The following is a 22,620-nucleotide window of genomic DNA, read 5'->3' as shown; positions in this document are numbered from 1 at the left end:
AACTTGTCCTGAGCACATGATGGAGGGTAAAGAGTGTGGGAAAGTGAAAGCAAAAAGCTTCTCTGTGCTTAAATGAAAACAGTGTAACAGGCACTGTGTGTGTGTGTGTGTGTGTGTGTGTGTGTGTGTGTGTGTGTGTGTGTGTGTGTGTGTGTGCGCATGGACATGTTTCTGTGTGTCTCTGTGTATGCGGGTCAAACTGAACACCACACAGGAGTTAAGCCTTTGTGTTTTGTAAAGCTGTGCTCTTAGTTCAGTTTTGTCTCAGAGTCCTGCACTCTGGGTCCTCACTCTGCCTGTTACACTCAGCTTATTGTGACAGAAGATAGTAAGCAGTAAGATCGACCCAGCAGAGTTGGTGAGAGATCGGCAGTGATCGATAGAATAAAATAAGGGGTGGGGGTCTCGGCAAGCCCCAGACCGTGCGCCCCCATAATATGGGACTTGGGGACCCTCAGCGTCTCTGAACTTCCTCAGCTGCTGCCCTCCCTCGGCCCGATCTTCCGGGATTTAAAGTGGGCGGTCTCTGCTTCACATCTGCTGCTCATCTCCAGCCTCTTCATTCGTCTGCTCTCTTCAACCACTGCAGAAGTATCTGAGCGACACGGCAGAAGATGGGGTATGTAGAGGTTTTTATTTCAGCCTTTTTGAGCCCTTGTATTTTTTCAGTGCTGAAAAACTAATTAAAAAAACATCTGGAGGGCCTTCTATATAAAATTATCATTGAATTTGTGCCTTCTTTTGAGCGGAAGTTATGCACACTTGAAAGGTCCATAACCATTTTTAATGTCACTTCAAGTTTTGTAGTTTAAACCACAAGAGTATGTTACTGCAGTCTGTTTGACATGCACTTCCTTTTACATTTTACATACAAAAACCCCCAAACAAAACATGTTACATGTGTCTACACCTTTATAAACAAACTGCTAAGTGATCTCATACTTAAAACTTGGGCAAACACCCCATTTATTCCATCCATTGTGGATTGTATATATTTTAATGCAAAAACAACAACATTCTAGAGTTTCCGATTTGTACTCTAGTTTTAACTGTAATTGTAACATAGGTACATATTTTTTGCAAGTAGTTGACTCAGTCTAGTAGATATCAAACATCTCAAACACATCCCTCTATGCTTCATCAGGCACAGTATTTTACCAAACTAGCAGATATTAAAACTAATGATAACTTCTCAATATTTTTTCATTTCTTTTCTTTCCAAGGTCACAAAATAATTTGGAACTAAAATGTTTTTTTCACATCTAGTTATAATTTTCTCTAAGAAAAGTTGTGAGAGAGATAAAGGTTATCTTTTCTTAAAATAAACTTAAAATGGATGTGAAATGTGTAAAAATGAAGCAACATGTTAGCAGCTGCACTGCCGACAGTAATGTCAGCAAACTAGTAAGCCTTTGCAGTCACAGCGAGCTGCTGTTATTAGCATTAGCTGAGAAAAAGTGCAGGAGGAGGAATCACATTTTCAACAACAGCGTGAGGAACAGAGGAAAATAGAATCAATGTGGTAGGAAAATAGATAAAGAGACATATTTAAGAACGGAGCAATTCAAGTAAACTAACGGCTATTTTAATCATGAGCAGCTTCTAATAGCGAAAGTGTAACTTTTAAGTATCACATGCTGCGCTGGAGTGAAACTAAGATGTCCTAACTGAACAATAACTGTACCAACCTGATAAAAAAGAAACTTCAGTATCAACAATCAAAAAATTTGAAACATATAGGGAGAGAGCACAGAGCAAAGGACTGATTGTACTGGACAAAAAATACCAGGGCCGATTGTTTTTGTGTCCCAGACATGTCTGTCAATTTGCTGCAGAAACTCTCTGATGTGACTATATCCTATCATTCATACTTGCTCAAAAATCATTGAGTGCCCATCTTATTAACAGATGCACGACTAATATTGCCACAGATATCAATATAATAGTGCTTCTAAAAAGTTGCATTTACAATAAATCTCTAGAGGAAAGAGGACAGAGAGGATCTGGAATACAGTCAGAACAATGTGTAATAAAAGGTTTTGTGTAGCTGAAGGATTACATGGAGCCAGAATAAGACGATATGGAGCATTTCACTCACTAAGGTTAGCTTGACACAGAAGTAACAGTCTTAAAAATATCCATTACACAGGGCTGACAAATCTTTAACAATGGCAAAGGTAAATAACTGAGAGTAAAACAGTTGAAAATAAACTCCTGAGAATTTTCTGTATTTATGTAGATTCCATCATATTTGAAGCCAATTAAGCAGACAAGGCAAAAAAAAAGAAACTTTATTATTATTAATATTTATTTTGGAAAGGGATCCAGTATTACATTAATATGTCTAACAAAAGTATACGTACTTCTAGAGTCTGGCATACAGCTTTTATCAGAATCAGAATCAGCATACTTTATTAATCCATAAATTAGTTAATCCCTGCATGTTATGTAAACATTTCTGGTATCTGTCAATCTCCCTGCCAATCAGCTTGAACATTCAGTTAGACTTTGGAACTGATTGTTCCTTCAGAGCTGGTTGTCACAGTTAGTGAGCTGACTGTGGAGTGGATGACCCAGATATATATCACTGCAGTTATCCTACTGAATGAAAGGAGAGTCTGTATTGTGGATGATCAAAGTCTAAAACTCAATACAAAAAAACCCCCAAAACAAATAAAACCAAGGACAGTCACAAGGAGAGAGCTGATAGGAAGCAAAACTCAAAGACAGGCACTAGAGAAACCATCTGTCAAAGTCAAGAAACATAAAAAATCCTAAGACCCGAACTCTTCCACGGCATGCATTTTTAATTTCTCTTTGATATTTGGGCAAATTGGGGCCCGATGAATGTAAAAACAAAGAATTACCAGATTTTTTCTTTTTACCTTATTTTTGTTTTTAAGAAAAATAAGAGCCACATATGAGGATATTCGTTTAAAATTTTGATAGAAGAGTAGCAGTATAATGTCCTTGTAAGTGGATATCAGGCCCTTGTAGAGCAAAATTGAGTATTTTGGTCTAAATAACCCAAAATGTGATGTCCACATATGTGGATGCCAGGTCCTAGAAGGTTAAATATGAATATAATAAAATTTGGACTAAATATGAGACATGTTTAGTCTAAAGGGAAGGGAACACCAGAGTTTACAGTTCTTGACTTAAGTGTAAAAAAAAAAGTTGGACATCTGTATGCTTTGATCAGATATGACGTGATCACAATATATACACACCTTGAGAATATGTCCAGTTTCAGTGGTGACATAACTGCACAAACTACATGTGGAATATGTAACTTCCACTGAAACCAGTGATACTTTGACTTTTCACATGTCCTCTGCTGCAGAGCTCTCAGAGATAATTCGTATCTGCATGCAATGGAGGAAATATATTTGAAACCTGATAACCCAACATCTTCAACAAATCACACGGGTAAGAAAGAAGTGACAGAAACAGGAAGAGGTTTGTTCATATCTCTTTGTACTCTTGTATATTTTGGGGGATTTTCAGATTCCTGGTTTTCCCCCCCTTTCCTCTTTTCAGGTCGAATGAGCTCTAAGAGGAGTTTCTGTTTAGTTGGTATTCTCTCTCTTTGCCTGTTGGGTGCTTTCCTGCTGGCTCGACTGATCACTTTTGGTATTTACTGTGAGTTGGATTGTTCATCAATATTTCTTCTAATTTTCAGTCCCAAAATAATAAATATTTTTCTAATGAAATTCTACTGAAATTTAACAAACATGGTAACATTCAAATCAAGGAAGTCTCACAAGTTCAAAATTTGTGAATAATTTTAAGATGACAAGATCACAGTAATAATGGTTCTTTATTCACATGCCAGTATAAAACCGACGAACATATGTAACATGTTTCAAAGGCAAACTTTTTGTTTAACTCTAAAATAAATCTGAAACAGTCTCAGGATGAATGCATGAGGTCTTTTGAGTTTCAAATATGTGAATATTTATCTTTATTTCAGATCATAACTGCTTACATGATTCAGCTGATCATCTGGCAGAAATAAAGAAACAACTTTATTCTATGACTGAGGAGAGAGACCTGCTGACTGAAAAGACCAAAGAGCTGAAAACGCTGCTATGTTTCTCCAATCAGTGTGAGTTGTATGACAGTTTTTGTCTTTGTAAAAAGCTTTAGTCAGGAATTCGGTGATTCAGTTTCCTAGCAAATTTTTTCCTGCTTAACATAAATTACTATTGGGAATCATTATCAATATGTATTTATATGAACAACTGTCAATACCTTTGCATCTATGCTTTTCAACATATAGCTTAATTGCATCAGTGCATCTTATACTCATTACAAATTCACATTTATAAGGAAGTTATGACTGAACAAAATGACTGTACCGTCATTATTTACTAATTTCAAAACTTTATGAATCCAAAATAGAACTTAATGTTTGTTAATGAATTTTATTTTATTTTTTTTTATCAAGTTTGCATGTGCAAACTTTCATTGTAGCAAAACAACATTTAACAAATACAATGAGCATTAAACCCCAGAAAGTTGATTCTGTTCATCTGGACGTAGCGTTTTTAGTGGGAGAATCTTTTTGTCACTGATCCAAGTGACTTCTTCTTCAGTCTCAGCTGACTGCAGGTTTCCCCAGCTTTATCAATAATGACCTAAACTAGTGCCACTGATTAAAAATGGGCCTTCAGGTCAGGTTCATGGTCATTAATATGCAACTTGTAATGACCATTGATCAGTGAGCACAAAAGAAAGCTGAAGTGTTTGTGTTAGCTGCCAGTCTTCTTACTCCTGTATTTTCTCCTTTTTAACTCTATATCTTTAAAACTGTTAACTATTCAGTTGCTCTTCTATTTGGTGATGATTTGTGTTTAAGCAGGGATGCATCTATTCACTATCATATCTCTTTTGAACTACATGTTTCACCTTTCATCAGTTTTACCCAGTTATTAGACGTTTTCAGTTGAAAACTCAAAACTTTAAAGCAATAAAGTTTGAGTGAAATTAGCACTTTCTTTATTTGAAATCTATAAAAAAAATTTAATTATTAAATATAATAAATTATTATTATTATTATTATTATTATTATTATTATTATTATTATTAATAATAATAATTATAAACATTATATATATTTTAAATATGCATATAATTTCCCAATGACAGAAAAAGATTGACATATTACAATAGATTTCTATACTGACAATTTTGACATCAGCACAAACGTTCTATGAAATTAACTTAGATACCATTACTGGAGATTTCTTGGACTTTTCTTTTTGGACTGTGGGAGGAAACTGGATTACCCAGAAAGAACCCATGCAGGCTCAGGGAGAACATGCAAACTTCACACAGGTCTTGGGCAGATGTCTGGATTTGAGACCAGGACCTTCTTGCCCTGAGGAAAAAGTGCAAGACACCACCATGCTGCTCAGGGCAGGTTAAATCATGCAGGGACCATATCATCAGCGACATGGTCACTCCAGCCAAGACCATAACATTTTAGTGGGAGAAAATAGGTCACAGCACATCACTTTTTTTGGTAAACAAAACAAGTTCACGTCATCTTTTGAATCCTCAGCAGGAAATGTGTCCCACACACTTTGTTTTTAGAATAACTTATGGGAGTTGTTGAGATTTAAATATATATATATTTTTAATGCTTATTTGCTGATTATATTGTTTTATGTACACTGAAAAAATGGGAATTGGCTGGCTTTTGAATTTGCACAAATGAATTTAGTTAATGCTACACAAGCCTTTCATGTTTCTCTTATTTACATGATTGAATAAAGTACCATTTACTTGATTATAAACAATACTGAGACTACTTATTTTTCTTGCATTGATTTAAAGTGACTAAATTAGAATACTAAAACCATTGTAATCATGTTTGACCACAACCGGAAATGATGCAATATATTCAAAGACAACAACTAAATACGATTGGATAATAAGACCTAGAGTCTTATCCAATAAGACAACAACATAATTTAAGCAGAGCGCAATTGACCGCCAGATTCTGGAAGACTGTTTAGCCACATGCAACCTTTGGCACTGAGTCAGGCATACTGAGAAGGTAAGTAATTTAAATACATTTGTTTTAGTTGGGTACGTTTTCACAGAATTGTTGTAGTGCATGCTATAGGAAAAGTAATCTGTAATGCATCTACATGTTGTTTTTACAGTGCTAGCTAAAGTTGGTATTAGCTTTGTGGCTAAAGCTGAAAAATAGTAACAAATTGCACATAGTCGGGAGAAAGCACCTGTTGTCGGTCAGATATGGAATTTATGTATGTGACAGAGAGCACTGGCGTTCCCTTTCAGTCGATTCACTCGGTACAACACATAAGTATGGGATATCACGCCCTCGCGTGTCCTGGCTGAAGAAACCTTTATTCACGCCTTTAAGGCAGATGACGTGTGATGACACGCGCACGGCCCCGCCCGCACATATAGCCGCTGTCATCACAGTCATCCCTCAGTTCTTACGCTCTTCACCTCGCTGAGAACACCTCTGCTGAGTTGGGCTAGCTAGCTGCTGCTAGTTAGCTCCGTTGTCTGCCAACTTGAACTTAGCTTAACTGCCCCTGTTGGTGTTAGCCTCCACCGCCCAGTTGGTGCGTAGGCTGCCCGCGGAGCGCTATTTTCAAGTTTTTCTTGTGCAGCGTTTCGCTTTGCGTTTTGGAATGGACTCCAAACCGAAGCGAGCAAAGCAGAAATCTTCTGTTTGCCCCTGTCCTCAGGGATGCGGTTTCTCTTTGCACGACAGCGACCAGCACGATGCCTGCCCTGTCTGCCTGGGGATCGTCCACGCTAGGAGAGCGTTGACGGAGCCCGAAGCCTGTGCGTTTTGTCGCCAGCTCCGGCGCTCGACCCTGGAAAGACGGGTGACGTTTGTGGAAAGAGTGCTGGGACGCTCGGCTGTCGCACGGCATGACCCTCTCCTTTCCGAGTCTGGAGCCCCGGCTTCGTCCGAGTCCGAAGACGAGGATTTTCCGGTCGATGTCCCCGCGATTAGCTGGGCTGACCACATGGAATATGTTGACGGGTTAGCCGATGACGAGCCAGAACCATGCAGGAGCGCTGACGGGCTTCAGCCTGGGTTGAAGCCTGCCAGCGCTCCCCAGGAAGACGATGACGTGCTGGACATCGGCCTGGACATCCATGGTTTGTCGGAGGATGAGCAGGAGAGCTCATTGTCGGCCCAATGTGCCGCCGCTGCTGCGCCGGTCGGCCACGATGACACCTCTCTTTTCTCCCTGTTTCGCCGTGCTGCTGAGAAGCTGGAGGTGGACTGGCCCTCTCCTCCACCAGCTCGGAAGCCGTCGCGGTTCGCGGGTTTTTTCCTCCCACCGGAGCCCGCAACGGCCAAAAACTGCCTTCCCATGTTCCCAGACTTTCTCTGCGAGCTAACAGCGTCATGGGACAAACCTCTGTCTACCCGCGTCACTGTGCCCGGCTATGGACAGTACATGGAATTGGACGGCGCCGAGGGGGCTGGCTTAGCTAACCCACCCCCTATGGAGCCGTCTCTGGCTGCTTATCTGGCCCCGTCCCATAACCATGGTGTCGGTGGCCCCGCAACTCTGCCGTCCAAGCACTGCAGATTCTCTGCCTCGCAGCTGGAGAAGATTTATCGGGCTCAGGCCGGCACTGCTCGCGCCATGAGCTCCGTCACCATGCTCCAGACGTACCAGGCAATGTGCCTGGCGGAGCTTGGATCGCTGGTTCCTGATGACAGCCCGCTGGCACCTCTTCTTAACGAGGTCAGAGTCACCACGGATTACATCCTCCGTGCGTCTCGCTGTGCAGCGCTCTCCCTGGGCAGAGGGATGGCTTCGACAGTAGTGGCGCAGAGGCACCTGTGGCTGACCCTCTCCGACGTCCCGGATAGGGACAGAGCTGTGTATCTGGACGCACCAGTGTCTGCGGCTGGGTTATTCGGACATTCACTTGAAGCCATTCAGGCTAGATTCGATCTGAGGAAGAAGCAGACGGAAGCTCTGCGCGACATCATCCCCAGACGTCAGCTCCAGCCCAAGCCCGCAGCTAGCTCTCACAGGCCCGCCGCTCCTCTGACGACTGGCAAGAGACCGGCGCACACTGCTGGAGTGGGTGTGCCGCCGGCGAGAGCACGTCCTCCGGCCCGAGCTCCACGCCAGTCGGCCTGGGGCAAAGGCCCACCCTCGGGCCCCCGACGGGACCCGACGCCCAGGAGGAAGAAGCCTCAGCCCTCCTAGCTGTGGTTTCGAGTCGAGAAGGGGTCCAGCAGCAGGGAGACGCTGTTTTTACCCCTCTGTTGCCGCACAAGAGGTGCCGCTTAAGTTCTGTTCAGGTTGTCAGCCCCAGAAGGCGCTGCACTTTCCTATCACCGTCTCCCAAGCACAAAACCCCTGCACACAAATTGCCTCAGGTAACTCCCTGTTCAGGTGTGTTAAATGTTCAAGTGACCACATCGAGTGTTCCCGCTGTTTTTCATTGTTGTGCCCCAGAAAAGGTGCATCCAACAAAATGTATGAATGTACATGTTTCCATGTTACAATCAATAAAGAGTGTTGTTTATTCTCAAACAATCACAAATGCTCAGCCTGCAGGCAAAATGAGCCAGGTCAGGCAGGTGATGCAGTCCCCTGCAGACACACTGGGGGGCGATGACGCCCCGCCGACGGTGCTGCAGGTCAGCCGGCTGGCTGCTCACTTCCCTCAGTGGCGCGCTTGCGCCCCCTCTCCGTGGGTGCTGCAAACCGTTGCCATGGGTTACCGGTTGCAGTTCCGGGTCAAGCCGCCTCGTTTCCAAAGAGTCGTAAACACGACTGTCAACACCGAGGCAGCCATGATACTCAGAGAGGAAATACAGGCGCTATTGCAGAAAAGAGCAATACGAGTGGTCCCCGCTTCGGAGACAGACAAAGGTTGGTACAGCCGTTATTTTGTCGTTCCGAAAAAAGGGGGAGGGCTTCGTCCCATCCTCGACCTGCGAGTCTTGAACACGTATCTACGAACGTACAGGTTCAAGATGCTAACACTCAGACAGCTCTTGAATGCAGTCGGCCCGAGAGATTGGTTTGCGACAATCGATCTAACAGATGCTTATTTTCATGTCGCTATACACCCGAAACACAGGCAGTTTCTGAGGTTTGCATTCGAGGGCGTAGCCTACGAATACCTAGTGCTGCCGTTCGGGCTGTCGCTCGCTCCCCGCACCTTTACGAAATGTGCCGAGGCAGCGCTAGCGCCCCTCAGAGAGAGAGGCATCCGCATCTTAGCCTACCTAGACGACTGGGCTCTCGTAGCTTGCTCCAGAGAGCAGGCGGAGACACAGCTGTCGCTGGTTCTGTCACACATTCAGACACTGGGGTTCTCTGTGAACTTTCAAAAGAGCTCGCTAATCCCGAGTCAACAGATTACTTTTCTCGGTCTGGAAATATGCTCTCTTTCCAGCCGCGCACGTTTGTCGGAGCACAGAGTGGCCGCGTTTCATCGCTGCCTCGCTCAGTTTCAGCTGGGACGCAGACTGCGTTTCCAGACGATATTGCGCTTGTTGGGCATGATGGCATCTATGATCGCCGTAGTGCCACTTGGACTGTTAAAAATGAGGGCGTTTCAACGCTGGACTCTCTCTCACCGTTTGTGTGCTTCGCGTCACCTCCGGAGGAGGCTGCCGGTAACCGCGTCTTGCATGCTAGCTCTCCGTCCTTGGAGTGAGCCCAGGCTGCTGCATCAGGGCTCTCGGATTGGGAGGGTGTTGTTTCGCAAGGTGGTGTCCACAGATGCTTCCCTAAGAGGGTGGGGAGCGCTGTGCGAGGGTGCGTCAGTGAGAGGGATCTGGTCCGCAGCTCAGCGCCAGCTGCACATCAACCACTTAGAGCTGTTAGCAGTGTTCTTAGCTCTAAAGCATTTCCGTCCAGTCCTGCAGGGCCAGCATGTCTTAGTCAGGACGGACAATTCAACAGTGGTGTCTTACATAAACAGGCAGGGAGGAACACGCTCTCTTCCCCTGTTGCAGCTGTCTCGCTCTCTGCTGTTATGGTGCAGTGTTCATTTTCTGACTCTAAGAGCCACCCATGTCCCGGGCCACCTGAACCTGGGGCCGGACCTTCTCTCCAGGGGGGGTCCTCTGGTGAGAGAATGGAGGTTACACCCTTCAATAGTGGCTCAGATTTGGGATCTATTTGGCGAGGCGCAAATAGATCTTTTTGCTTCCAGGGTAAATACTCACTGCCCCCTGTACTTCTCCATAATCGACCACGATGCACCCTTGGGCTTGGACGCGCTAGCGCACCAATGGCCAGACGTGCTCCTGTATGCATTTCCCCCAGTGGAAATGATATCTCCAGTTCTAGAGAGGGTGCGTCGGCATTCCCTCTCTCTGATCCTGGTGGCCCCTTGGTGGCCCGCGAGGTCGTGGTATGCAGAGATAATCAGCCTGCTAGCAGCGAGTCCTTGGCAGCTTCCTCTCCGCAGGGATCTCCTCTCTCAGGCGGGAGGAGAAGTGTTTCATCCGCGCCCGGATCTGTGGCGCCTTCATGCTTACCTGCTGAGAGGTTAAACTTGGTTGCTAAGGGTTTGCCACCTAGTGTGATAGTGACAATTCAGAGCGCTAGAGCCTCATCTACTAGAGGCTTGTACGCTTACAAATGGCGAGCCTTCGAGCAATGGTGCCAGGACCGCCATACTCTCCCATTTCAGTGCTCTATTGTGGATGTTTTGACATTCCTGCAGGAGCTGCTGTATAAAGGCCTTTCGTTTTCAACAATCAAGGTTTATTTAGCAGCTATATCTGCTTGTCATATTGGCTTTGACGGGGTGACACCAGGTGCTCATCCCCTCGCCATACGTTTTCTGAAAGGGGTTCGCCGGCTGAGGCCCGTGCTTAAGTCCAGTGTCCCTGCTTGGGACTTGTCTTTGGTGCTGGAGGCCCTTTGTAGCCCCCCGTTTGAACCCATTGAGTCTGTGGATATGAAATTTCTTTCATATAAGACTGCATTACTTCTCGCTTTGGCTTCAGCGAAGCGAGTGGGTGACCTTCATGCGCTGTCTGTGCATCCCGCCTGCACACAGTTTTCTCCTGATGGCCACAAGGTCGTATTGCGTCCAAATGCTGCCTATTTTCCCAAGATCATGCCTGCATCTTATAGCTCAATGGAGTTTGAGTTGCTGAGCTTTTGCTCCCCTCCTTTTGAATCTGAGGAGCAGAGGAGGATGCATTCTCTTTGTCCAGTGCGTGTGCTACGCACCTACATTGAGCGCACTCAGGATGTGCGTTTATGTGACCAGCTGTTTGTCTGCTTCGCTAATCCAAATAGAGGTAGAGCTCTGTCCAAACAGAGGCTGTCCCACTGGATTATAGAAGCTATCTCACTGGCATACGGCACCAGAGGTCTTGCGTTGCCCCACGGGGTGGGAGCTCATTCCACCAGGGGGATGGCGACCTCATGGGCTCTTTTTAGAGGGGTGCCTGTAGCTGATATTTGTGCAGCAGCTAGTTGGGCATCGCCGCACACTTTGTGCGGTTTTATCGGTTGGACGTTACAGCCCCTTCGGTGGCTCATGCTGTCCTTTCTGCTGGGTCTACCACTCACTAAGGATGTGGTGGTCCCATTCCGGTTCGGTGGCTGCTCTGCGGGGCGTGTATATATGTCCCATACTTATGTGTTGTACCGAGTGAATCGACTGAAAGGGAACGAATAGTTATGTCTATAACTTCTGTTCCCTGAAGGAGAGGAACGAGGTACAACACAGGGTGGCCCCACTGAGCAGTTGGCTCGGTGAAGAGCGGCTATCGAACTGAGGGATGACTGTGATGACAGCGGCTATATGTGCGGGCGGGGCCGTGCGCGTGTCATCACACGTCATCTGCCTTAAAGGCGTGAATAAAGGTTTCTTCAGCCAGGACACGCGAGGGCGTGATATCCCATACTTATGTGTTGTACCTCGTTCCTCTCCTTCAGGGAACAGAAGTTATAGACATAACTATTCGTTTTTGATGGCTTAGCAAGTTAAAACGTCACTGAGAGAGCGCAATAGTGTTTGTGTTACTCGTGCTAGTTATGGCTACAGTGGCTAATTAGTCTGGCTGTAACGTCAGAGTTTAAGAAGCTGGGAGCGCCACAGTGCCGTACCTTAATTCTTGCTGCTGACATGCACTCGAGTTATAATAAGTATCCTGCCACCTTAGACGTGGGTTTAAGAGCCTGTGCCCATAAATGCCAAATCATTTTTCCATTTAGTCATTGTTTTAGGTGAAGTGTCACTTACTTGACTATTCTATTGGTCAAGCCCAAATAATACAGCAGATATCTACAAGGAGATAAGTTTGTTCAACAGAGTATGTCTTATTAAGTGATGTATTGTGAATTTTCCAACATTGTCCTAACAAAAATTAGGACCCTTTGTTCCCCCTTTTTTTCTACTTTGTGTAGAACATATGTGAGCTGCTTCCCAAAACATTATGTATAAATGAGAGAAAGATTGGTACTTTAAAGAAACCATTAATGCTCTTCTGGACTGGAATACCTTTTTTCAATTAAAATTAATGTTTTTTGTGATGGTGGAATTTTTACCTTTATGATTACAGAAGTCAAAATATCAGATGATGATAGCTTACCATCTAAACTCCCCATCTCTTGGCAAGTTTGAATTAGAGGTCTCAGCTGTATCGGCCTTTCTAGTGGATTTGCTTAAAGAGGAGATATCTTAAGTCATTAGGTACATATTCCCTGACATTCTAGAGGTCAACCTTGCACAGTGTGTGACATTAAAGGTCATAACTTATAGAAAGGGAATGGTACTGGCCCAAAGGGCAGCAGGTAGATTGCCAGAATACTGAAAAACCATATCTGAATTGTACCACAGCATATTCTACATCGTCAGAGAGCTTGGTGGCTGGTACAGAGAGCACGACAGAGCTTTTGAGCTCAGCCCAGTATCCACAAGAATATTCACTCTCGTTTCACTCTGTGAACTCCTTGATACTTATCCATTGGTTGACTATAAGACTGGATCAGTCCACATTGTGACTTTAAAAAGGCATATAGAAATAAAAGGTGTTCAGATAAGTGTAATAGGTTCAGTCGCATGTATTTCATTAGATAAATTCTTCTTTTTTTATGTCTGAAATTTATAACTTTGACTATTGGGTATGGATACCTGTATGAAAACTAAACTGAAACGATTCTTTCTGAATGTCTGATATGTAATTCTTTTTTGCCTACAGAGTCCTGTGGTCCTAAAGACTGTTTTGGCTGACGGAACCTGTCGAAGGCTCACTCTCTAATGGAGCGCCTGAATCAACTGAGGATCTCATTGTTGAAGTCAAGAGACAGTGTGGTCTTCAGGGCAGTTTCAGACTTCAGTTTATGGATTCCTTGTTTGGGAATGAGTTTCTTAACCTTACCTCGGTTTCAGAAGTAGCAGACAAAGGGACTCTTAAAGCTACTGACATGTCAAAGCCCACCACATGGACATAAAAAAAGAGTAACAGAGTTGGTGAAACTCAAGATGGAAAAGACTTTTTCATACAGAAGACATGAAGTTGTTCGTGATGCACCAATGATGGAGGCTTTCATGGCAAGATGGCCTGCTCTATTTGATTTCCATGAGGTAAGGTTTGCCTCATACACGGTGTTCTTGTGGTATTAGCCTAAAATGGTTAAGGCACAGTTGTTATTTGACAGCCCATTTCTTCAACATGAGTGATTGAAGTTGAGTGAAGCTGGAGAACTCAGGAGTGGACCATCACCTCACTACCTGGATTTTGGACTACCTCACCGACCGACCACAGTATGTGAGGACTCAGGGCTGTGTGTCGGACAGGGTCGTCTGCAGTACGGGGGCCCCACAGGGAACGGTTCTGGCTCCGTTCCTCTTCACCATCTACACTGCAGACTTCTCCCACAACTCCACCCAGTGCTTCCTGCAGAAGTTCTCTGATGACTCTGCTATAGTCGGCCTCATCACTGATGGGGACGACAAGGAGTACAGAGGACTGACTCAGGACTTTGTGGACTGGTGCCAGCTGAACTACCTCCAGATCAATGCCAGTAAAACAAAGGAGCTGGTGGTAGACTTCCACAGGCACAAACATCCTCCACTGCAACCACTGAACATCCAAGGTATGGACATTGAGGCTGTGGACAGCTACAGGTACCTTGGTGTTCATCTGAACAGCAAACTGGACTGGACTCATAACTCAGACGCCCTCTACAGGAAAGGGCAGAGCAGACTGTACCTGCTGCGGAGACTCAGGTCGTTTGGAGTGGAGGGCCCACTCCTGAAGACCTTCTATGACTCTGTGGTGGCCTCAGCCATCTTTTATGGTGTGGTCTGCTGGGGCGGCAGCATCTCTTCTGGGGACAGGAAGAGACTGAACAGGCTGATCCGAAGGGCCAGCTCTGTTCTAGGATGCCCTCTGGACCCAGTGGAGGTGGTGAGTGACAGGAGAATGGTGGCTAAGCTGCCATCCCTGTTGGACAACATCTCCCACCCCATGCATGAGACTGTGACAGCACTGAGCAGCTCCTTCAGTGGGAGACTGCGGCACCCACGGTGTGGGACGGAGAGATTTCGCAGGTCTTTCCTCCCCACTGCTGTCAGACTCCACAACAAAGACTTTAACTGATCAAACACACACATCCACAGGCGTGAGGTTCTGGGGGCGCTCCGTCTCTGGGCTGGGGCCCTGGCCGGGCCTCGGGGGCTCGGGTCCTGGTTGGTGTGTTGCTGGGGTTGTGGGCGCGTGGGTATATGGGGGCCCAGTCCTGGCGCAGGGCGCCGCCAGTGCATCGAGCCACCTGGGGGACTCTTCAACTGGTGGGGGAGGTTGTCACATCTTGCAGGAGCTTTCCTCTCCTCAGGAATTCTCTCTGCAGGAGGGGGAGATATAGGAGAGGTGGAGGAAGATCTCAGCCTGGGCGTCTATTGTCTTGTGTAGTCTGGAAGATGAGTGGATGATGGGGTGGGTGCAGTTTTCTCTGTAGTGGGGTCGGGTGGGCTGTCCCGGGCTCTGTGGGGCCGGGCGGCGCTGCTGCACTGGGCCCTGGTCCGGATGGGCCTGGGCCCCCTTTCCCTGGCGGGTTGCAGAGCATGGGGGTGCCTACTGGGGTCAGCGGGGGAGCTGGCCCCAGGGAGGGGTCACTTGCCCCTCCCTTTCTTCCCTCCCCATCTCCAGCTGCCTCCCTCTTCCCGCTCCACCACAATCACCCACACATGCAGGGCCTTGGGGTAGGGGTGTGTCACCAGGGTGCAGAGGAGGCATCCCCCCCTCTGTCCCCTTCTGGCTGCCTCTGCCTCAATTTTATCTCACAACTTAGACATTCACATTACTCACACTCTCATAACACATACATATAGGATCTTGGGGGTGGGCTCACAACACGGACTCCAAATTAGAAAGGAAAAAAAAAAAAAAAAAAAAAAAAGACTCCACAACAAAGACTTTAACTGATCAAACACACACATCCACAAATGTGCAATAACACTAAGTGCAATAATCTTTTCTGGCATCGTTGTATTTTTACTCAGTTGTATATAGCATTTTTATCTTATTGTATATTTTATTCTATTTTATTCTAGTGTATATGGTATTCTATTTTATTCTATTCTGTACAGTTGTGTACTGTATTTATTCTTATTTTATTTTATTCTAATTTTTGCTTCATAACTTTTGCACTGTCCACTTCCTGCTGTGACAAAACTAATTTCCCACGTGTGGGACTAATAAAGGTTATCTTATCTTATCTTATCTTATCTTATTGCTGCCTTCTTCCAGGTATTAAACCTTTGAAGCTCATTCCTCTGTGCTCATGTTTTCAGATCAACGCTGAGTTTAAGAGAATTGCCACCATCCCCCCTCAAACAAAGTTCCTGGCTCAGCTGGATCTCCACTTGGACAACCTGGTGAAGTTGGTCAACAGAAGAGGAGAGCTTGGACTAATACTGAAAAGAATTGTAGCACAAATGGATAATGTAAGCGATAAAGCCTCAACACTCACTTAACATGATCCTCTTTGGATGAAACTTTATAATTGTGGAAGATTTCAAATGTTTTCCCATGATAAATTCTCTCATTTTGTATTTTTACATCTGCTTGTTTTTTTAACCTTCAATTTGTCAACTTATTAATTGCCAGTAAACCTATTATTAATTTGTGTGCCTTTACTTTAAAAACATTCATGTAAAGTACACTATTAAAACTTAAATGAAAGACAAGGGATGAATGAAGATGCTAATTACATACATTTCATTTCAGTGTGAAGATGATGATGCTGAGTGTGTCAAGGGAGTGTGTATCTACATGGGTGAAGACCCTGGCATGATTATCCGGGAGTATGTGGTATGTACTTGTCTTTTTTTGTCTTTTTTTTTTACTTTCCACAGTGTGTCATATTACTTACTTGGCATGAAATGACTAACATGGCTTCTTTTTTACAGGGCATGGAAGAACGTGCCATCAATGAGACTGTTGAAAACACCACTGTTCGAATTTATCTTCTTAAAGAGCAAGCTTCAGCAGATGAACAAGAGTTGTCCTTGCAGGCATCAGGGTGGCGAAGAATTTGGATAATGAAGCATTTGCTGTGATAACGCTATTTGGACTCATGTATGCATTAAACCTTGCCTACCCTGCTGACCTCTGCTACAACTTTGAGGTTTTCCAGAAGGTTTTCATGGAACTGGATGGAGCTAAACTCTCTAAAGTTCTTGCTTTCAAAAACCATCTGTTTCATTGAGAAGTCAAAGACAGCACTTCTGCAATTCTTTGCAGTTTTTCATTTTGTGTTCAGTAATCTTATACTGCTTATGTTTTTATTGCTTTCCCCTCATGTGACTGCAATGCAGGATGATTTTTCCTTTTGGTATCATGTTGTAAGAAATTTTTACTGACGATTTTTAGCAACATGTTCTGAGTCAACCTTAATGTCCTGCTTACATGTTTAAAAGGAAGATTTAAATTCATATAGGTGTTTGGTATTAGTTATGTAACAATGTCATTTAAGGCTCAACTTAGTTGAAATCTTGTACAGGTAAATATTTGTACAGAAGCTGAAACTGTTGGCAAATAATACACAAGTTATATTTGTGTAAATCTGTTTATTCATAAAAGCGTGTTGCTTTTTTTCAGGTAGTCTTAATTTAGTTTAAATTTTCAATTGTGTAATTAATACAAATATTATATGTAAGAGATGACAGGATCATCTATAAGCACTTTTATTTGCTACTAAGGTCAGTTTTTTGTGAAATATTTGCAAATGTTTTAAATTTTTCTTTTAGTTATTTCTGCAGGCTATCTTTAAAAATGTGTTAACAAGTTTATATGGATGTGATTTTGGACTTGTTCATGGAAGCTTGCTGCTTTCACTGCTGTTACAGTTTAATAAAGGTGAATTGTTCAGTAGCACTCACAGTCTTTGCCTTTTTTGTCAATAATGATCACTTAATATTTCAACTGAAAAACTCAAGTAGGATTTAAAGCCATAATTTGTGTTGCAGGGACATAATTGCAATGTGTTTACATTACACAATATCATTGCGTACCACTGGCAATCAAAAATAAGTTGATGTTAAACATTAAAATGTATTGACATTATGCAATACATTGATATTATGGTAACAGATTAATATTAGTACATCAAACATGATTTTTTAAAGTAATCTGATGTAAATAAAATACTTTGATTTGACAAGCATTAATTACTTGAGGGAAAGTGGAAAATTAAGTCAGTCATACTTATTCATATTATGTGGGACCGATGTACACAATAAAATCAAGTAAATTGAAAGAACTTTTTTTTTCAGTGTATAAGAGAGGCCAACTCTTAGTACAGTCTGTGCCAAAAGTACTGACAGGAAACTGCGTGCTTTTGCAGAGCATGGTGACTGCAGGCAGAAAGTGAAACTAAGCAGAGTGTTTGATCAAAACTTAAAGTATGTGACGTCTAGAAGTATATAAATAACCTGGCTTCCTGTTTTCTGTTTGAGATTTTGGCTGGCGTGTCTGTGGGTTTCTGCTCGATCTCCATATTCCGGAATATGTAAAATTAAAGATCATTTTTAAGTTAGACCACTTTGAGCCGTGTCTTTCTTGGCCGTAAAAAATACAAAGAACTGGATTTAATAGAGTGGAACTGTTCTCTGTTAATATAAAATAAATTAGGTATTAAAACTGTCACCATGTTAAATACAAGCAGACAAATATAACAGTCAGTAAGTGAATAGACTGTGCAAAGATCATTGTGATCAAGACTTTGGAGGATTGAAATTAAATAGAGATTGAATGAGCATCGTTATAGAGTTCTTAAAGGATCTTTTCCTGACATGCTGTTTTTAATTTCCTCTAGACAAAACATGTCCTGTAGGATGGAGCAAGTTCAATCATAGATGCTATCTCCAATCGGAAAGGTCTGATTCGTGGGATGCGGCCAGAAAGAACTGCACAGACGAAGAAGCCGATCTGATAGTCATTGACAGCCCTGAAGAAAAGGTACAGTGTGTTATTGTGTTTGTAAATAAACACAATAGTTCAAATTCTTATTTTTTTTATTCATTTATTAATTTTTTTCTTCCTAAAAGTGTTTATTATGAGCATTTGAGCGTTTAATCAACACATATCTAAACACAAAAACCTGAAATAACTGTAATTCTGTCTCAGTGTAGAAAACAACTAATAGACATTTTCTGTGATTCTATATGGAATTTGTCTTAGCTGAATAGTTTTATTCTTCAAAAACTTTGATGAATATGTGAATTTTAAGACATATTTATAGAACTAAAGTGTATAAGAGGAATCTGCATAGACAGAAATTTTATGGGTTATATGGGTTCTTATTTAAAGAAAGAATAATGAAATGTGGTGGTTTAGCAAAGATAGGAAAAACAGAATATTATAAAATGCTAAAGAATGCAGGGGATGCAGCATACAAAGGTTCTTCCACTGTTACTTTGCAAGAGAGCAGTTACTACCAGGCGGATGGGAGTCTGTAGCCAAAGTGCCAGAGAGGCAGAAAGTCCAGGGATTTGAAGCATTGTTTTGCATGGTAAATGATGTCAGACAACTTTTGTACCACGGATTAGCAAGTCAGTGGTGTCACTTAATAAGCCATTTTTGAAACTTGGCAACGATGGAAATGACTGTACAAAAACCAACACCGTGGTCCAAGAGTCTGGCAAAAAGCAATAGACCAAGCACCTGGTATACTATCACCTTGACATCCTCTATTGTTGTGTTGTGTTGCATACAAATGCAGCACTGCTATACAACCTCACTAATATTAGGGTGGTACTCAGTCCAGTTTTTGTGTGGTGTCAGAACTACTGGGACACCCCTGCCTGGAGGGGAAAACAATACAGGAACGATTTAACTGAAACTAGCAACAACTTGGTAAACTTTACTGTGTGATGCAACATTAATGTGACAATTTAATACCTTTTCTGGTCCTACAGTGTAAATAACCAGATAATTAAAAAGATAAGATTTGCGTGTGGTAATTCATTTAAGTTAGCAATATAGTGCTTACCTTCGCTTTAACCATGAACAATTTCTTGTTCTTCACTTCCCACAATGCGGCATTATTTACCTATCCAGATTGTATATCACAGAATAAAACTGGTTCAAAACTAAAATAAAACATTTTATCCTCATGTTAAACAGACTTTCCTCCCTACAATCATCAATGAACAAACTTGGATTGGTTTGAATGACAAAGAACAGGAGGGAACATGGAAATGGGTAGATGGTACTCCACCGACTCTGATGTAAGTCTTCACTTTGGTTCAGTTTGTTACTCTAATTACATTTCCAAATCAAATTTGTTGAATCCACAGATGCATGCAGAATTGACATGAATGAAGTAATAAGATAATGTTGTTGTGACTGACCTGCTAGGCACTGGGCATCGAGTCAACCTGACAATGGTGGAGATGAGGACTGTGCTTTTGTCAGGAATCACGGCAAAGCTTCTTGGATGGATTTTCGATGTTCAGCTTATTTTCATTGGATCTGTGAAAAAACACTAAACTGCAGTACAGTTTACTGACAATGATCTATTATTACATTTTTTGCAGTTTTTTTTTCTATCATTCTATTTTAAGTTTAGTCTGTTTTATTCTGTTATACTTTCAAATGTATACCATACGTGCATCTACTAGGAGGCTAAGGGGTAGCACTGGCAGCTGCCAGTATTTTTATTCTAGTGTTTAAAGTGTTGATTTTTGTGTTTCTTGAATTTTTGAATTGTATTTTTATTTAATTGGCATTGCTTTATTTTCTGTGATAAAAAAATAAATAGTTCTAATAAGAATTATTAGAAGAATAATTATAATTATTGAGTCTTAAGAGAATAGATTTTGCACAGATCTTTATGATCAAGCCATTGGAGCAGTCCAGTTTATAGCTAGCTTAAATATATTGTTTGTAATTTCTTGTAGAAAATACATGTTCTGAAGGATGGAGCAAGTTCAACTGTAGCTGCTATATCCGGTCTCAAAGCTCTGGTTCCTGGGATGCAGCCAGAAAGGACTGCAGAGACAGAGGAGCAGATCTCATGGTTGTTGACAGCCCTGAAGAACAGGTACTGTGTTTATGCATGTGTGCGTTATTGTGTTTGAAAATTAATACTGAAATTCAAGCTCCTTATTTTATGTAAATAATGTCGCCCTCTTTTAAAATACATGACAACGATTCAACACATATATCAGATCAGATCATAAACATAAAACCCTAAGTTGTTCTGTGGGAAACAACTCATATGACCACATAGTTTTCTGTGATTGTGTAAATGACTTAATGGAACCTTCAATTTAACAAGTGTTACCACAATTAGGATGAAATAAAAAAAAGATGAATATGAGGATTTCAAATCAAATTTATTGTACCAGAATTAATCAGAGAAATAGAAACAGACAAAAACATTAAGGGGGAAATAACCTGTCAATGGAGGAATAAGAAAGTATGGTGGTGTATAAAGAAAAAGGAAATCAGAATATAGGAGGATACTGAAGAATGCAGGGAATGCAGTCAGGGGACCTTTAAGAGTCCACTGACAGAACATAATACCATTTTAACCAGTCTTTTGTAAACAGTGTCAAAAGATTTTGGTGGCAATGACTTATTACATGTTAAAGAAAAAACATGACAAATGTATTAAAAGTTTTGAATGAGTTACAGCAAAAAGTGCATCAACTAAAATTGTGGTTCAAAACTAATATAAATTGCTTTTACTTCATATGAAAAAGACCTTTCTCTCTACAATCACCACAAGAAGAGTTTGGCTTGGTTTGACTGACGAAGAACAGGAGGGAACATGGAAATGGGTGGATGGAACTCCACTGACTCTGTCGTAAGTCTTCACTTTGGTTCAGTTTGTTACTTTCATTAAGTTTTCAAAAGAAATGTGTTAAACATATACACACTATTGGTCAAAAGCCTGGACATTCATAGTTTTGATGCCTTCAGTGAGAATCTACAATGTACAATAGTCATGAAAATAAAGAAAACCATGAAAACCATTAAACTTTTGACTGTTAGTATATAAAACACACTGGTGAACTTACATTTCAGTGGGTTGAGCCAAACTGCAAGGTCAAAACCTTAAAGATGTACACTAATGACTTGTTTAGACAACATAGGTTAGAAGTTGCTATATCAACTATGACGTCTTGCTTTGATCTCCATATGAAACTTTGTTATCTTAAAATAGCCCTGTCACTACACACCAAACATCTGATTTTTGTCTCAATAATAAAAACAAGCTAATATTATGGTTATGGACTTACTAGGTACTGGGGATCGACTCAACCTAATAATGGTGGAGAAGAGGACTGTGCTCATGTCTATAGTGGTGAGGACATGAGCATGAATGACCTTTCATGCTCAACTTCTCTTAAATGGATCTGTGAAAAAGCACCAGACTACTGTACCGTTTCTTGAAGATTTTTTACTTGTTACTTCAGTGGAGACTTTCAGAGAGAAATTATCGAACACCAGCATAGCTGAATATGTGTTTAAATTTTGGGTATCTGTTTGGTTTTTATTGCAGTGTTTTAAAGTTTTGATTTTTGTGTTTGTTAACAAAGTATACGAACTTTGTGTTAGTCAAATGCTACATGAAAATGGACAATGAGACAAAACATTTTGAGCATGCAATTTATTGAAAACAAAGCTTATACTGAAAAAAAAAAAATTGTAAACCCCACAAAACAGAAATCAAAGTTCCGAACATGAACTCAGTAATGAGTAGCTCCACCGTTATTGCTGATCACCTCAAAAATTCATTGCGGAATGCTTGATACAAGCATTTCCACGAGGTGAGTGAGAACACTTCTCCAAGTGGTGAAGATGGTCGCACAAAGGGCATTTACTGTCTGGAACTGTTGTCCTTTTTTATAAGCTTCCCTTGCCATCCTAACATAAATTTTCTCAATTGGATTTAGATCAGGGAAACACGCAGGATGGTTCAAAACAGTGATGTTATTGTCCGGGAAAAAGACCCTTGTCCTGCAGGCATTGTGTACTGCAAAGGTAGCATTGTCCTGTTGAAAAACCCAGTCGTTACCACAAAGATGAGGGCCCTCAATCATGAGGGATCCTCTCTGCAACATCTGGACATAGCCAGTGGCCACTGAAGGAAAAAGCAC

The 22,620-nt window shown here is 42.2% G+C and overlaps 1 protein-coding gene and 1 long non-coding RNA gene across 2 annotated transcripts; both read left to right on the top strand.

Moving 5' to 3' along the window:
• Positions 1 to 574: 574 nt before the first annotated feature.
• On the top strand, positions 575 to 19,744 carry LOC134644489 (C-type lectin domain family 10 member A-like). The gene is made up of 6 exons (XM_063497574.1): positions 575 to 619; positions 3,344 to 3,429; positions 3,541 to 3,642; positions 3,974 to 4,108; positions 18,327 to 18,469; positions 19,637 to 19,744. Exons 1-6 carry the CDS (start codon positions 615 to 617, stop codon positions 19,742 to 19,744), a joined length of 579 nt encoding a protein of 192 aa, XP_063353644.1. The 5' UTR covers positions 575 to 614.
• Positions 19,745 to 19,973: 229 nt separating this feature from the next.
• On the top strand, positions 19,974 to 21,890 carry LOC134644263 (uncharacterized). Its single transcript, XR_010096475.1, has 4 exons — positions 19,974 to 20,007; positions 20,413 to 20,555; positions 21,220 to 21,323; positions 21,763 to 21,890. It is a non-coding gene; the product is annotated as an uncharacterized LOC134644263 (long non-coding RNA).
• The last annotated feature ends 730 nt before the right edge of the window (positions 21,891 to 22,620 follow it).

Source organism: Pelmatolapia mariae, linkage group LG16_19, assembly GCF_036321145.2.
Source record: "Pelmatolapia mariae isolate MD_Pm_ZW linkage group LG16_19, Pm_UMD_F_2, whole genome shotgun sequence".
NCBI lineage: Eukaryota > Metazoa > Chordata > Actinopteri > Cichliformes > Cichlidae > Pelmatolapia > Pelmatolapia mariae.
This window is presented reverse-complemented; position numbering and strand designations above follow the sequence as displayed.

Coding starts and splice junctions, on each gene's coding strand:
- LOC134644489 (XM_063497574.1), top strand. Junction 3,430..3,540: donor ATCTTCAACAAATCACACGG/GTAAGAAAGAAG, acceptor TCCTCTTTTCAG/GTCGAATGAGCTCTAAGAGG. Junction 4,109..18,326: donor GCTATGTTTCTCCAATCAGT/GTGAGTTGTATG, acceptor AATTTCCTCTAG/ACAAAACATGTCCTGTAGGA.